Source organism: Neofelis nebulosa, chromosome 8, assembly GCF_028018385.1.
Source record: "Neofelis nebulosa isolate mNeoNeb1 chromosome 8, mNeoNeb1.pri, whole genome shotgun sequence".
NCBI classification, from domain to species: Eukaryota; Metazoa; Chordata; class Mammalia; order Carnivora; family Felidae; genus Neofelis; species Neofelis nebulosa.
In genome coordinates this window covers 114,412,546-114,427,764 of record NC_080789.1, presented here as the reverse complement: position 1 = coordinate 114,427,764, position 15,219 = coordinate 114,412,546, and the positions used below count along the sequence as shown (strand labels likewise).

General features: G+C 38.3%; 1 protein-coding gene across 6 annotated transcripts in view; it reads left to right on the top strand.

The window, feature by feature from the left end:
* ZEB1 (zinc finger E-box binding homeobox 1) overlaps positions 1–15,219 on the top strand; it is a 198,927-nt gene that overhangs the window by 122,765 nt on the left and 60,943 nt on the right. For all 6 annotated transcript variants that reach the window (XM_058681545.1, XM_058681544.1, XM_058681547.1 and 3 more), the window contains exon 2: positions 12,158–12,358. In XM_058681545.1, coding sequence (XP_058537528.1) covers positions 12,158–12,358 — 201 coding nt within the window. The remainder of the gene's footprint in view (positions 1–12,157; positions 12,359–15,219) is intronic.

Below are 15,219 nucleotides of genomic sequence, written 5' to 3'. Positions count from 1 at the left end.
ACGTGTGAAATACTCTATTACTTAACTGTAATTGATTACTCTTGAAAACATGACTCCAAACATATGTATTTTTCTAGGTGTTTCTTTTTTTTTTTGTCTTTTTTTTTTTTTCAAGTTAGTTAACATACAGTATATTAGCTTCAGGAATAGAACCCAGTGATTCATCTCTTACATATAACGCCCAGTGCTCATCCCAACAAGTGCCCTCCTTAATGCCCGTCACCCATTTAACCCACCCCTCCAGCAACCGTCAGTCTGTTCTCTGTATTTAAGAGTCTCTTATGGTTTTCATCCCTCTCTGTTTTTATCTTTTTTTTAAATATAATTTATTGTCAAATAGGCTAACACACAATGTGTAAAACGTGCTCTTGGTTTGGGGGGTAGATTCCTGTGCTTTATCGCTTACATACAACACCCAGCGCTCATTCCAACAAGTGCCCTCCTCAATGCCCATCACCCATTTTCTATGCCCCCCCCATCAACCCTGTTTGTTCTCTGTATTTAAGAGTCTCTCTTATGGTTTGCCTCCCTCCCTCTCTGTAACTTTTTTTTTCCCCTTCCCTTCCACCCTGGTCTGTTAAGTTTCTCAAGATCCACATATGAGTGAAAACATATGATATATTTCTCTGACTGACTTATTTCACTTAGCATAATACTTTACAGTTTCATCCGCATTGCTGCAAATGGCAGGATTGCATTCTTTCTTTTTGCCAAGTAGTATTCCATTGTATATATAAACCGATCTTCTTTATCCATTCATCAGTTGATGGACATTTAGGCTCTTTCCATAATTCGGCTATTATTGAAAGCGCTGCTATAAACATTGGGGTACGTGCCCCTATGAATCAACACTCCTGTATCCTTTGGATAAATTCCCAGTAGTGCTATTGCTGGTCATAGGGTAGGTCTATTTTTAATTTTTTGAGGAATCTGTACACTATTTCTCCAGAGCGGCTGCACCAGTTTGCATTCCCACCAACAGTGCAAGAGGGTTCCCGTTTCTCCACATCCTCGCCTGCATCTGTTGTTTCCTGAGTTGTTCATTTTAGCCACTTGGACCAGTGTGAGGTGGTATCTCAGTGTGGTTTTGATTTGTTTTTCCCTGATGATGAGTGACATTGAGCATCTCTTCATGTGTCTGTTGGCCACCTGGATGTCTTCCTTGGAAAATGTCTTAATGTCCTCTGACCATTTCTTCACTGGATTGTTTTTCAGGTGTTTAATTTGGTCAGTTCTTTATAGATTTTGGATACTAACCCTTTATCCGATATGTCATTTACAAATATCTTTTCCCATTCTGTCGGTTGCCTTTTAGTTTTGCTGATTGTTTTCTTAGCAGTGCAGAAACTTTCCATCTTGATGAGGTCCCAATAGTTCAGTTTTGCTTTTAATTCACTTGCCTTTGGAGATGTGTCAAGCAAGAAATTGCTATGGCTGAGGTCAAAGAAGTTGTTGCCTGTGTTCTCCTCTAGGGTTTTGATGGTTTCCTCTCTCACATTGAGGTCTTTCATCCATTTTGAGTTTATGTATGGTGTAAGAAAGTGGTCTAGTTTTATTCTTCTGCATGTTGCTGTCCAGTTCTCCCAGCACCATTTGCTAAAGAGACTTTTTTCCATTGGATACTCTTTCCTGCTTTGTCAAAGATTAGTTGGCCATACATTTGTGGGTCTAATTCTGGGGTCTCTATTCTATTCCATTGTTCTATGTGTCTGTTTTTGTGCCAATACCATACTGTCTTGATGATTACAGCTTTGTAGTAGAGAATGGAGTCTGGGATTGTGATACCTCCTGATTTGGTTTTCTTTTTCAATATTACTCTGGCTTTTCAGGGTCTTTTGTGGTTCCATACAAATTTTAGGATTGTTTATTCTAGCTTTAAGATTTCCAGTGCAACTTTGTTTGGGATTGCATTGAATGTGTATATTGTATTGACATTTTAACAATATTTGTTCTTGGAATTTATGAGCATGGAATGTTTTTCCATTTCTTTGTGTCTTCTTTAATTTCCTTCATAAGTTTTCTATAGTTTTCAGCATACAGATCTTTTACATCTTTAGTTAGGTTTATTCCTAGGTATTTTATGGTTCTTGGTTCAATCGTGAATAGGATAAATTTCTTGATTTCTCTTTCTGTTGTTTCATTATTGGTGTATCGAAATGCAACTGATTTCCGTTCATTGATTTTGTACCCTGAGACTTTGCTGAATTTATGTATCAGTTCTAGCAGCCTTTTGGTGGAGTCTTTTGGATTTTCCATGTAAAGTATCATGTTGTCTGTGAAAAGTGAAAGTTTGACTTCTTTGCCAATTTTAATGCCTTTTATTTCATTTTGTTGTCTGATTGCTGATGCTAGGACTTCCAACACTATGTTGAACAACAGTGGTGAGAGTGGACATCCCTGTCATGTTCCTGATCTTGGGGGAAGGCTCTCAGTATTTCCCCATTGAGGATGATATTAGCTGTGGACTTTTCATAAATGGCTTTTATGATGTTTAGGTATGTTCCTCTATCCCAACTTTCTTGAGGATTTTTATAAAGAAAGGATGCTGTATTTTGTCAGATGCTTTTTCTGCATCTATTGACAGGATCATATGGTTCCTATCCTTGTTTTTATTAATGTGATGTGTTACATTGATTGATTTGTGAATATTGAACCAGACTTGCAGCCCAGGAATGAATCCCACTTGATCATGGTGAATAATTCTTTTTATATGCTGTTGAATCTGATTTGCTAGTATCTTGTTGAGAATCTTTGCCTCCGTGTTCATCAGGGATATTGGCGTATAATTCTCCTTTTTTGTGGGGGGGTCTCTGTCTGGTTTGGGAATCAAGGTAATGCTGGCTTCATAAAATGAGTCTGGAAGTTTTCCTTCCCTTTCTATTTTTTGAAACAGCTTATGAAGGATAGGTATTAACTCTGTTTTAAATGTCTGGGAGAATTCCGTGGGAAGCCATCTGGCCCAGGACTCTTATTTGTTGGGAGATTTTTGATAACTGAGTCAATTTCTTCACTAGTTATGGGTATGTTCAAATTTTCTGTTTCTTCTCACTTGAGTTTTGGGAACGTGTAGGTGTTTAGGAGTTTGTGCATTTCTTCCAGATTGTCCAGTTTGTTGGCATATAATTTTTCATAGTATTCTGTAATAATTGTTTGTATTTCTGAGGGATTGGTTGTGATAAGTCCCATTTTCATTCATGATTTTATCTATTTGGGTCTTATTTTCTTTTTGAGAAGTCTGGTAGGGGTTTATCAATTTTGTTTATTTCTTTATTTTTTTTTCCAAAAAACCAGCTCTTAGTTTCATTGATCTGTTCTACTGTTTTTTTGGGGGGGAATTCTATATTGTTTATTTTTGCCCTGATCTTTATTATTTCCCTTCTTCTGTCCGTGGGATTCCTTTGCTGTTCTGCTTCTAGTTCCTTTAGGTGTGCTGTTAGATTTTGTATTTGGGATTTTTCTTGTTTCTTGAAATAGGCCTGGACTGCAATGTATTTTCCTCTTAAGACTGCCTTTGCTGCATCCCAAAGGGTTTGGATTGTTATATTTTCATTCTCATTTGTTTCCATATATTTTTAAATTTATTCTTTAATTGCCTGGTTGACCCATTCATTCTTTAGTAGAATGTTCTTTAACCTCTATGCTCTTGGGAGGCTTTCCAACCATTTTCCTATGGTTGATTTCAAGTTTCATAGCATTGTGATCTGAAAATGTGCATGGCATGATCTCAATTCTTTTATATTTATTGAGAGCTGTTTTATGACCCAGTATATGGTCTGTCTTGGAGAATGTTCCTTGTGCACTTGAGAAGAATGTGTATTCTGCTGCTTTAGGACGAAAAGTTCTGAATATATCTGTTAAGTCCATCTGGTGCAGTATATCATTCAGGGCCATTGTTTCTTTGTTGATTTTTTGCCTAGATGATTTGTCCATTGTTGTAAGTGGAGTATTAAAGTCCCCTGAAGTTACCACATGCTTACCAATAAGATTGCTTATGTCTGTGATTGTTTTATATATTTGGGTGCCTTCGAATTGGGTGCATAAACACTTATAATTGTTAGCCTTTCTTGATGGATAGACCCCATAATTATGATATAATGCCCTTCTTCATCTCTTGTTACAACGTTTAGTTTAAAATCAAGTTTGTCTGGTATAAGTATGACTACTCCATCTTTCTTTTGACTTCCAGTAGTATGATAGATGGTTCTCCATCCCCTCACTTTCAATCTGAAGGTGTCCTCAGGTCTACAGTGGGTCTCTTGTAGACAGCAAATAGATGGGTCTTGGTTTTTTTAATCCATTCTGATAACCTGTGTCTTTTGATTGGAGCATTTAGACCATTTACATTCAGTATTATTATTGAAAGGTATGAATTTAGAGTCATTGTGTTGGCTGTAGGTTTCATGCTTGTAGTGATGTCTCTTGTCCTTTGTGGTCTTTACACCATTCCACTCACAGAGTCTCCCTTATGATCTCTTGTAGGGCTGGTTTAGTGGTGATGAACTCCTTCAGTTTTTGTTTGTATGGGAAAACCTTTATCTCTTCTTCTATTTTGAATGACAAGCTTGCTGGATAAAGGATTCTTGGCTGCATACTTTTCCTATTCAGCACATTGAATATTTCCTGCCACTCCCTTCTGGCCTGCCAAGTTTCAATATATAGGTCTGCTACTACCCTTATATGTGTACCCTTGTAGGTTAAGGCCCATTTGTCCCTAGCTGCTTTCAGAATTCTCTCTTTAGCTTTGTATCTTGCCAGATATGCCAGACATATCTTCTGATATGTCATGCAGAAGATCGATTCCTGTTGTGTTTGAAGGGTGTTCTCTGTGCCTCCTGGATTTCAGTGTCTGTTTCCTTCCCCAGATAGGGGAAGTTCTCAGCTATGATTTTTTTCAAGCACACCTGTGGCCCCTTTCTTCTTCTTCTTCTTCTTCTGGAACTCCTGTGATACAGATGTTATTACGTTTCATTGAATCACTCAGCTCTCTAATTCTCCCCTCATGGTTTAGAATTTTTTTACTCTCTTTTTCTCGGCTTCCTCTTTTTCCATAATTTTATCTTCTAGTTCACTTATTCTCCCCCCGCCTCTTCAGTCTTCACTGTCACCGCCTCTAGTTTTTGCATCTCATTTACAGCATTTTTTAATTCATCATGACTATTTTTTAGTTCCTTGATCTCTGTAGCAATAGATTCCCTGCGGTCGTCTATGCTTTTTTCAAGTCCAGTGATTAATCTTACAACTATTATTCTAAATTCTTGTTCAGTTATATTGTTTGTATCTGTTTTGATCAATTCTTTAGCTTTCATTTCTTCCTGGAATTTATTTTGAGGAGAAATCTGGTTGGTTTGTTTTTTTTTTGTTTTTCATTTTTGCTAGTTTTCTGTCCCTTATGTGCTTTAAAAGCTTGTTATGTGTCCTGCACCTGTGAACACTACTATATTAAAGGTGGGTCATAACTGTCCAGGGCCTGGCCCTTCAGGAGGTGCTTTTTGGAGTGTATTATTTGCTCTCTGTTGTTATGAGTCTCTTTGCTTTTATCTCCCTAAATAGTGATGCTTTAGACCCTCCCCCAGGTGTGCTTTGATTTGTTCATTGAAGTAGCCCTGGAAAACTGTTAAACAAACAAACAAATAAAAATGAAGACAAAAACAAAAAAACAACAAAGACAAGAAACAAAAACAAAAGCCACCAGCAGCAGCAAAACAACAGGGTGGGGGCAGTGTTGATGGAAAAGGCCTTATCCCCTACAAAGAGAGAAATGACAGGGATGTGGAAAAAGAAAAGAAAAGAAAATTGACCCGGCAGAGAAACTATGGCTTAAAACAGAGAGAGGAAAATAAAGAAGGAGATAGAGAAAAAGTATAAAGAGAACAGATTAAATATGTCTGCTTAAACAAACCAAGAACCAGAATAACCAGACTCGAGGAGGGAAGAAATAAGAACGGATAAGGAAGAGAAAAAAATATGCATATATAATAATTGTCCAAGAATTAAATCTGGAAATGCAAAACCGCTGGGTGCCTGGGAACCGGTGGCAGCACTGGTCTGGAAGAGGGGCTGTATGGTTGGTTAGCGTCAATCTCGCTCTTGTAAATAGCAGGTACCAGGCCCGGAGGGGCATGGATTGGTGTAGGTGGGTCCCGCCTCCACTGTGGGCCCGCTGTTCCCTGAAGCCCATCTTGATGGTGATGGGGAGAAAAATGGCAACACCCCAGTCTCTTCTCCATGGACAGGGTGTCCCAAACCTCTCTGTTCAGACTGTCCTCACAGTGCCACAGGGGCAAACAAGGTGGTTTGTACTGCTCCACCGACTCCCGCACCTCCCTGGCACTCGGCTGGGATTTAAACCCCGATGTCTTGGGGCGCCTGGGTGGCGCAGTCGGTTAAGCGTCCGACTTCAGCCAGGTCACGATCTCACGGTCCGTGAGTTCGAGCCCCACCTCAGGCTCTGGGCTGATGGCTCGGAGCCTGGAGCCTGTTTCCGATTCTGTGTCTCCCTCTCTCTCTGCCCCTCCCCCGTTCATGCTCTGTCTCTCTCTGTCCCAAAAATAAATAAAAAATGTTGAAAAAAAAAATTTTAAACCCTGATGTCTTAAAGGGTCCCGCTCGAGCACCCCGGTTCCAGGGAAGCGCTGCTCCGCGCCACCGATATATGGCCTCTGGCTGGCGGGCACAGGCAGTCTTTGCCCTTTAGACGGTTATATACCTTCTTCCTCTAGTACTCCAGGGAGGGGATCGCTTTCTCCCACTGCGGACTGTGCCTCTGAACTAGTTACTGATCCCGGGGCTGGCTCCCCTCCTCCCCAGGTGCACGAACAGGGCAGTTGACCTCCCTCCCGAGGTAGCCCCGCAGTTAGAGATTGGATCTTTGTCCGTCCTGCGCCCTGGTTTTTCTCTTGTCTCGATGAAGTCCTACACTTCCCCAGCATCTCTTTCATTTCCCTCTGTCTTTCCTCAGAAGGGGGTCCCTCCAGTCCATGCCAACGCAGCGCATTTTATCTCTCCTAGTTCACAATCCTGCACCTGTGGCCTGCCAGGTTATCTTCATGGGTCCCTGGAGACCTCTGTTTCACTCTGCAGCCCCTACTCTTGGAATTCAAAGTCCTTTGGCCTCAACACTGCTGTGTTGCAAGGACGAGGGAACTTCAGGTCCACCTACTTCTCCACCTTGTTGGATCTTCCTTTCTCTAGTTGTTTCTAAATTATGGCACTACGTTAGTCTGACATATATGGAACAATGTTAGAAGTACAGCGGTCTGTTATTTTTAAAATATTTGTCATGTCTTTTTCCTAAGAGAGATTTTATCTTTCTTTTCTACCATGCAGATGAGTATGTGTTTGATCAGAATGAGACATAGCTAAGCCTGTATTAATGGCATAGTATAAACAGAACTTTCTCTCCAGGGGGGAAAAAAAGCATTTTTATGCCTGAAAATATGTTGAAATATGGCCTTAGCCTGTGGCTTTCATCAACACATGCCACGATTATCACCTGACCAGAATCAAAGACCTGCAGGTTAAGTATGTCCCCTCCTCTTTTCTCTTTCCCTTCATCCCTCCCTCAGTGTCTTCCCCTGTGAGGCCCAACCTGCTGTTCGGAGCTACAGTAAACAGTGCTTGGCAGGGTTCTTATTTCTAAAGCATTTAGATGATCTAGCTCTTACCTTAATGACTGAAGTTGAGATTGTATTGCTCTTTTTTGGAACTGTATTCATCTAATTTATTTAATTCTTTATTATAATTGTACATTACTTAAGAAACATGTTTACATGGGAGTTTAATTAGTGCAGTTGATATGGTACTATATGCAGGCAAGTGCTAACAATAGTATGTTATGTGAAAGTCTTTAAAGGTTTGTTGACTATAATGATGATACTACCCTATGGTGTACTGTCTGTTATATTGCAATGAGATTCTAATGGTTAAAATTTCTTATTCATTTGAAAATGTTTTAGTGGCATTTTGCTAAGTATAGAATGCCAGGGCCCCAGAATAGGCTAGACACAAAACTACAAATTTAAGAATATTTATCATTTGTGCAACAATTTTCAGTCAGGAGGCTTTGTACATAGTAGTTAAAGTGTCTGAGCTGTGGAATCAGGCACACCAGGATTTGAGTCCAGCTCTATAACTTAATAGCTAAATAACCTCAAACAGGTTGTGCTACTCTGGGATGTTGTTGTTGTTGTTGTTGTTGTTTTGGTCTATAAAAGGGAGAGATGTAACAATACCAACTTTTTAGGAATTGTAAACATTGAGCATGAAGATGATGATGATGATGATGATGATGATGACGACGACGATAGCAGATACTTATATAGTCTTTATTGCGTGCCAGACACTGATCTAAGCACATTTTTAAATCATTAGACCCTCACAACCACCTTATGCAGTGGATACTGTTATATCTGCATTAAATGTTAGCAAGTAACACCAACAAGAACTACCACCAAGAAGTCACTGTGTCCTTAACCACATTCTAGTCACAACAGGAATGCATAGAAAATATTACCATTTTAATTTTTTTTAATTTTTATTTTTGAGAGAGAGAGAGTGTGAGCAGGGGAAAGTCAGAGAGAGAGAGAGAGAGAGAGAGAGAGAGAGAGAGTCTGAAACAGGCTCCAGGCTCTGAGCTGTCAGCACAGAGCCTGAGGAGGGCCACAAACTCAGACTGAGATCATGACCTGAGCTTAGTCAGATGGTTAACCTACTGAGCCACCCAGGAGCACCCCCAAGTATTACCATTTTTCTATAGAAATTTAAATTCATATTGTATATTGTTAATTATATTGAAAGATTTTAAAAACTGTTTACCTTTTCCAATCCCTTTATCTTTGTTTTCTTGAAATGTTATTATTTTAATTAAAACTCAGAACTAAAAGGTGATAATCACCTGTTTGTTAAGAATATGCCGCCACACTTTAGGGGCGCCTGAGTGGCTCAGTTTGTTAAATGTCCAACTTGGGCTCAGGTCATAATCTCGTGGTTTGTGAGTTCAAGCCCTGCGTGTCAGGCTCTGTGCTGACAGCTCGGAGCCTGGAGCCTGCTTTAGATTCTGTGACTCCCTTTCTCTCTCTGCCCCTCTCCCACTCATGCTCTGCCTCTCTGTCTCTCAAAAATAAATAAATAAAAACATTTTTTTTAATTTTTGAAAAAAGAATATTCCAAACTTTAGATAAACTATATTTTATTATATTTTTTAGCCAAAGATTTAAAAGTATAGAGGAATGGAGATTGATGGACAGACAGTTGAGGTAACGAACATTTTCATTGGCTACTAGGATTTATCAGGGCCTGCATTATTCTTTATGCTTTTTGTGCTGAGGCTCTATTTTTAAAATTAATTCTGTAGATCAACAAAAGGATGGATCCAGAAACAAAGGGAAGCTTGCCTATTTTCTAAGTTACACCAATCGGTATAAACCATTTTCACTGCTTTTTCTCTCAGCTAAGTGACTGTGAAGCAGAAGATAGTAAGAAGCCTTGGAAAATAGTTATTGGTCTTTTTTCCATCTTAGCCAATAAAATGTAGTGTTGTTTTTTTTTTCAAGTTCTATGCCACATATTCAAAACATGCTTTGGGAAAATTCCCAAGATAAGTATAAACTACATGCAGTCTTTGTGGTTTGGGGGATTTGACTTACAATCTTCCATACCAAATGGCAGCTCATACTGGGGTGGGGGGGGCAAGAAGGAGTTTTGCTAGAGTCCTAGAAAGTGACAGGTGTTCTTGAAGAGTACTTAGGGCTACAGCCAACCCAGGCAGAATAAAACAGGGTGAAGAAACCCAAGTAAGAAGAACTTAGTGTGGCTCAGAGTAAAAGGAACTTAGTGAAACTATAAGGCATGCAAGCAAATATTTGAACAAAAATGCATATATATCTTAAAGACTAATTATAGGGTAATTTTCAAGCCCTAAATCCTCTAAATGTAAATGTATGGTTGGACAATCCACAGCTAACAAAATTGTAATGATAGAACTGTACTACAGTATTAAAGCAAGAATAACACCCGTGGCCAACCAAAGACACTGACGAATCACTAAACCTTCTCTTCACAAAATAGCATTTCAACTATCCATGTCCAAGCATAGTGACAGCTTTGGAACAGCCTTTAAGAATCATTCCCTTTATCCCCACATACAGTTGCACAATTGACTTTCCTCATTGTGTGGCTGGAGTACAAGGAATTCCCCATGTTTCCATATCTATTTAATACGTTTTCCCTTTGACTCAGCACTTCCATCTCTACTAATATATCTGACAAATGAATTTAAGGAATGGCCAATGTAAAGATATATTTACAAGAAAGTTTATTATGACATTGTCGCTAATGCTTAACCATCACTTGGAAACATAAACTTTATCAGTATAGGTGATTGGTTAAATTCTGTCTGTACAATGAAATGAGAACAAGAGGAAAATGAGAAAGCCTCACATATGCTTAAATAGAAGAATTTCCAAGATATGTTAAGTGACAATAAACGAGGTAGGGAACAGTATAATGTGATTCCATATGTGTGTATTTAAAGATGTATAACACACTTATATAGAGAAATTACATTAAATATATATGTATATAAGGTGAGGTCAGCATTTCAATTAAATAGGATAAAGTATATAAAGTGATTGTGTATCATGCCTATTTCATGCATAGATAAATTAATAAAATTTGCTGTTACTGTTATCTTTACAGTGAGTCAAGGAAGGAAAATTTGGGGGAGGGAGCTTTTACTAGTTTTACATGTTTATGTTATCTGAATTCTTGTGAACTGAACATGTATTACATTTGTAATGAGATTAGAAAGTGGCTTGCTCTTGGGAAAAAGTTGGAAAAATGTGTTCACACTAAAGTATTAATAACACAACAAAACTTGATATATTGCTTCTGACAAGATACTGAAGAATTTCTAATGTGGGGGAAAGGGTAACTCTAGTACTCTTTGGAGCAGAGGTGTCTTCCTGAGATTTATAAAAGTAGTTTTGGAGATTTTTTCTTATTCCTTCTCACCTTGACATATGTATCCACTTCTGATTGTATTTCTTTCTTCTTGTTGTCAGGTGTGTGTGTGTATTTATATGAGAAGGGGGTATATATGCATATCATTTATACATTCAGGTTATTAACTTCTTTCAAGAATGGTTGGAAATTTTAAGGAAGAAATTGAAAGAATAACTGAAAGTAATTATTGCTTAGTTATCTAAACAAAGCAAAGATTTCTTTTTCTCCCTTCCAGTCTTTGCTTAGCAAATAAGAATCACCTTGCAAACAATTGAAAAGAGGCATTCCAGTGACCATACCCAATGTGGTACTAAATAATTTATCCCAGTAGAGTGATTATTACAAGGACTCTGAAGGGAAAATATTGACTATACTATATTATTTGTTTTAGAGAATTTTATTCTCAACTGTTACTTATGGTTCTATGAGCTGTGGTCATTCCAAATACTTACTTATCTTCATAATGTTGGTGTTAAATTTTACTGACATTCATTAAAGGTATGGAAAGGGTGGCCATTTGAAAACTTTTGAATGCCAGTTATTTTTTTCTAAAATTACAGACTTACGTACAAACATTACTTGAATCATGCCTTATGCAGAATTTGGCTAAATTGATTTGGTAGATTCTTTCTGAATTCAGTGTGGGATTAATATGAAATGCATAGGCCCAATTGACAGCTTAAACATGTCTTTCTTATGGTAAATTTGGTGATGGACTATTGACTTATTAGAAAAGATGAACTCTTTTCTTAATTTTAATGCCTTAAAGATTTGAGGCCCGAATTGTACATAAGGCGTATCACATAGGATAAACTCATTATGGCAGGAGAGAATACTTGATGTAGTGTTAGAGCCCAGTATATAGAACTGTACTGCTAGAGTTCAAATCCTGGCCCTACTTCTTCCTGGCTATATGATCTTGGACAAGGTACCTACCTTCCTAGGTCTTGGTTTCTATTTTTGGTTTCAGGGTTATAAGTAGTAGACAGCAGGTAGATACTGTTTCATAGCGTTGCTAGAAGGTTGTAAGAATAAATGAGTTACTATTTATAGAACACTTAAATGAAGTCCTTTTTAAAATTTCTTTTTACTGAGGTATGAAAACTGATTTTTATGCTAGTTGGTTTTGATTATTTGTTTCTTGTTTGTATTACAGTTACAAATTATAACACTGTGGTAGAAACAAATTCAGATTCGGATGATGAAGACAAACTCCATATTGTGGAAGAAGAAAGTATCACAGACGCAGCAGACTGTGAGGGTGGCCTGCCGGGAGATGACCAGCCCACAGACCAGACAGTGTTACCAGGGAGCAGCGAGAGAGAAGGCGATGCTAAGAGCTGCTGGGACGATGACGGTGGGTTTAATGTTTTGTGTAATATTCTGGCCTCTTGAGTCTTTAAAAAAATATATCTTAACTGAAAAGACAACTTTGATGAAAAGTTTGAAATGGTCTCTGAATTTGTCTATTAAATTCAATATAAGGTATCCTCTTACTTACCAGAAAGTAGATCATGAAACAGAATAATAAAGCTATTCTGATTATTTGTACAATATAAATAATATATTGAGGTCTAGTAGTTTTTTTTTAAACCAGAATCCAGCTTTCCATATACTGTGGATATAATTGAACCTACCTTTAATTTCATATGGTGACTTCAAATGAAGAATCTACTTAGAAACCTACAGATTGTATTTTGGTACAGTAAAATTATAACATAACTCAACAAAAATCCACAAAACAGATAAATCACGGGAGTATTTTTAGTGTTTGAAAGCTTCTCACTCTCCCTCCTTCTCCCTGTTCTTTCCCCCCTTCTTCCATTTCCCTATATGTATCAGAATCCTGTAAGTACTGTGATTCTTTCATTTGCTGTAAATTTTTACTTAAGTAAAATTTTTACTTTTACTAAACTAAAGCACGGGTGAGTGGAAGGATTAGTGACAGTCACTCTAAGAGAGAGAGTCTCTCTGCTTAACTTACATTGAATATTTAACATTCTTCCTCATCTGTCAAATGAAGAAAGTGGACTATATAGTCTTTTCTTTCAGATCTAAAATTCCTCCTCTCTACTTTTCCTAATAACCTAATTAAATTAGTTACCCTGTCTTGCCAGGATTTAAACAACAGTTGTATAAAAACAGAAGAATGTGGAAATGGCACATATTGTGAATTAGAGGGGTTGGAGATCAGGAATAGGGGCATTGGCAAAGGCAAAGAGCATGCAAGTGATCATATTCAAGGTCAGTCAGAGGAGAAGCCTCCCTGGCAAGAGTTCACATTTGGGGAGGTCATCTAAATAAGATATTAAAACCCAGGCTAGGAATTCTGGAGAAATGAATCAGATTTGCAGGTCAAAGAGTCTGGATACTCTGGTGGAAGCTTAGATAAAATATGGATCTAATAGTAGCACAGAGGACCAGTAGTTAAGATTTCTACAACAGGATATATTTATAGCTGGCAAAGAAATTTTTTTTGAAGTTTACTTATTTTTGAGAGAGACAGAATTAGCATGAGTGGGGGAAGGGCATGGAGAGAGGGAGGGAAAGAATCTGAAGCAGGCTCTGAACTGTCAGCACAGAGCCTGATGCAGGGCTCCAGAGCCTGATGCAGGGCTTGCACTCATGAAACTGTGAGATCATGACCTGAGCCAAAACCAAGAATCAGAGGCTTAATCAACTGAGCCACCCAGGGGCCCCAGGAACTTTTGAAATCATGTAACCAGCCCCCTCATTTTATAGCATTAAGCAGATTCTGCAAGAATGGGATTGCAAACTTGAATAAGACTGTCTCTGTATTGCTTATAGTTTAATGAGTGAGAAGGATAAATAAGTCACAAATTCATTACAGTTTGATGTAGGTATAGATTTAAAGTTCTGTGGAAACATTAAGCAGGAATGTTCAAATCAGAGAGAGGAAGTTAAGTCTTAGAAGAATTTCTGAGTGAAGCAGTGCTGGTCTTGAGTTATAAAGGACAAGTAGAGGTTGATTTGGTAAAGGAGAAGGAAAAGAAGGTGTTTCAAAACAGAAGAAACAATATACATGGATCCATAAAGGTTTGAACAAGTAGTGTTTGCAGAAAGTGAGGTCAGAGGCATAAACAAAGACTGTGAAGGGTGATGTGTGCTAAGTCAAGGAATTTGAACTTTACCCTAGAAGCTAGCTATGAGAACATCATTGATACGCAGTTTAGAAATGAGTCTGATAGCAATATGGAAAAGAATTTTGGAGGGAGAGAGTCTAGAGACCAGTAGCACCTTCAGTAAGGAGGCTATGACAATGGAGGAAAGATGAGACTTTATAACTAAGGAAATGGCCCTTGGAATGCGAATGAAAGGGAGAGATTTAATAGGAATGTAGAAGGTATGTAAGATTTGGCTTGTTCTGTGTGGAAGGTAACAGAAGGACTGACATCTCCTAGACTTCTGGAAAGTAAAACCCGGAGAAATTAAATTGCTGACTTATTATCACAGCTCATTAATAGCAAAGCTGTTACTTCTTGTTAAACTATAATACTGAGCTCAGAACTTCTGGGAGCAAGGATTTCTTACATGTTTTGTGTCTGGGGCCAGAATTGATCCATTGGTATAGTTGATCCAAAGTGTTAATATGGAAACAAGAAACAAAAAAACAATGATTTTTCTGGAAAAGAGGGAGATAGAAGAATGAGATAGAGGGGAGGAAAGAAAGATGAAAAATCAATGAAGAGGTTTTGTGTCTGAAAATGTGTTGGGATAAGTTATTTGAACTAACTCTCTCACTGAAAATAACTAATGGTGCTAGATTTAAAATGAATACGTAAATCTTCTTGAAAGCTTTAAAAGAGCTAACTGGATAGTGAGACATTAACAGATCAAAATCTATGTGAAAACAGGAACCCATAGAGGTAAGCAGAGCACTGCATAGAAGACTCCTTGGCCTCAAGGACATTTGCCTAACCAGGGTAATGTAAGATGTGGTTTTCAGGCTCTGAGAAGAAACAAAGCCTAGGACCACCTAAGAGTTTAATACCCACGTTTAATAGCAGATCCTCCCCCAGTATGAATTATAGCAGATCCTCCCCCAGTATGAATTACATCTTGACGTTATGATGCACTATGGTGAGCTCAGAGTAAACCCTCCTTCCTCAGGAGTTAGCAAGCAAAACTGCCTTGGCCAGGGGTCGGGGGAATGCAGGATTGTCTCTGACAAGGAGTAACCCAGCTGTCCTACAGTGA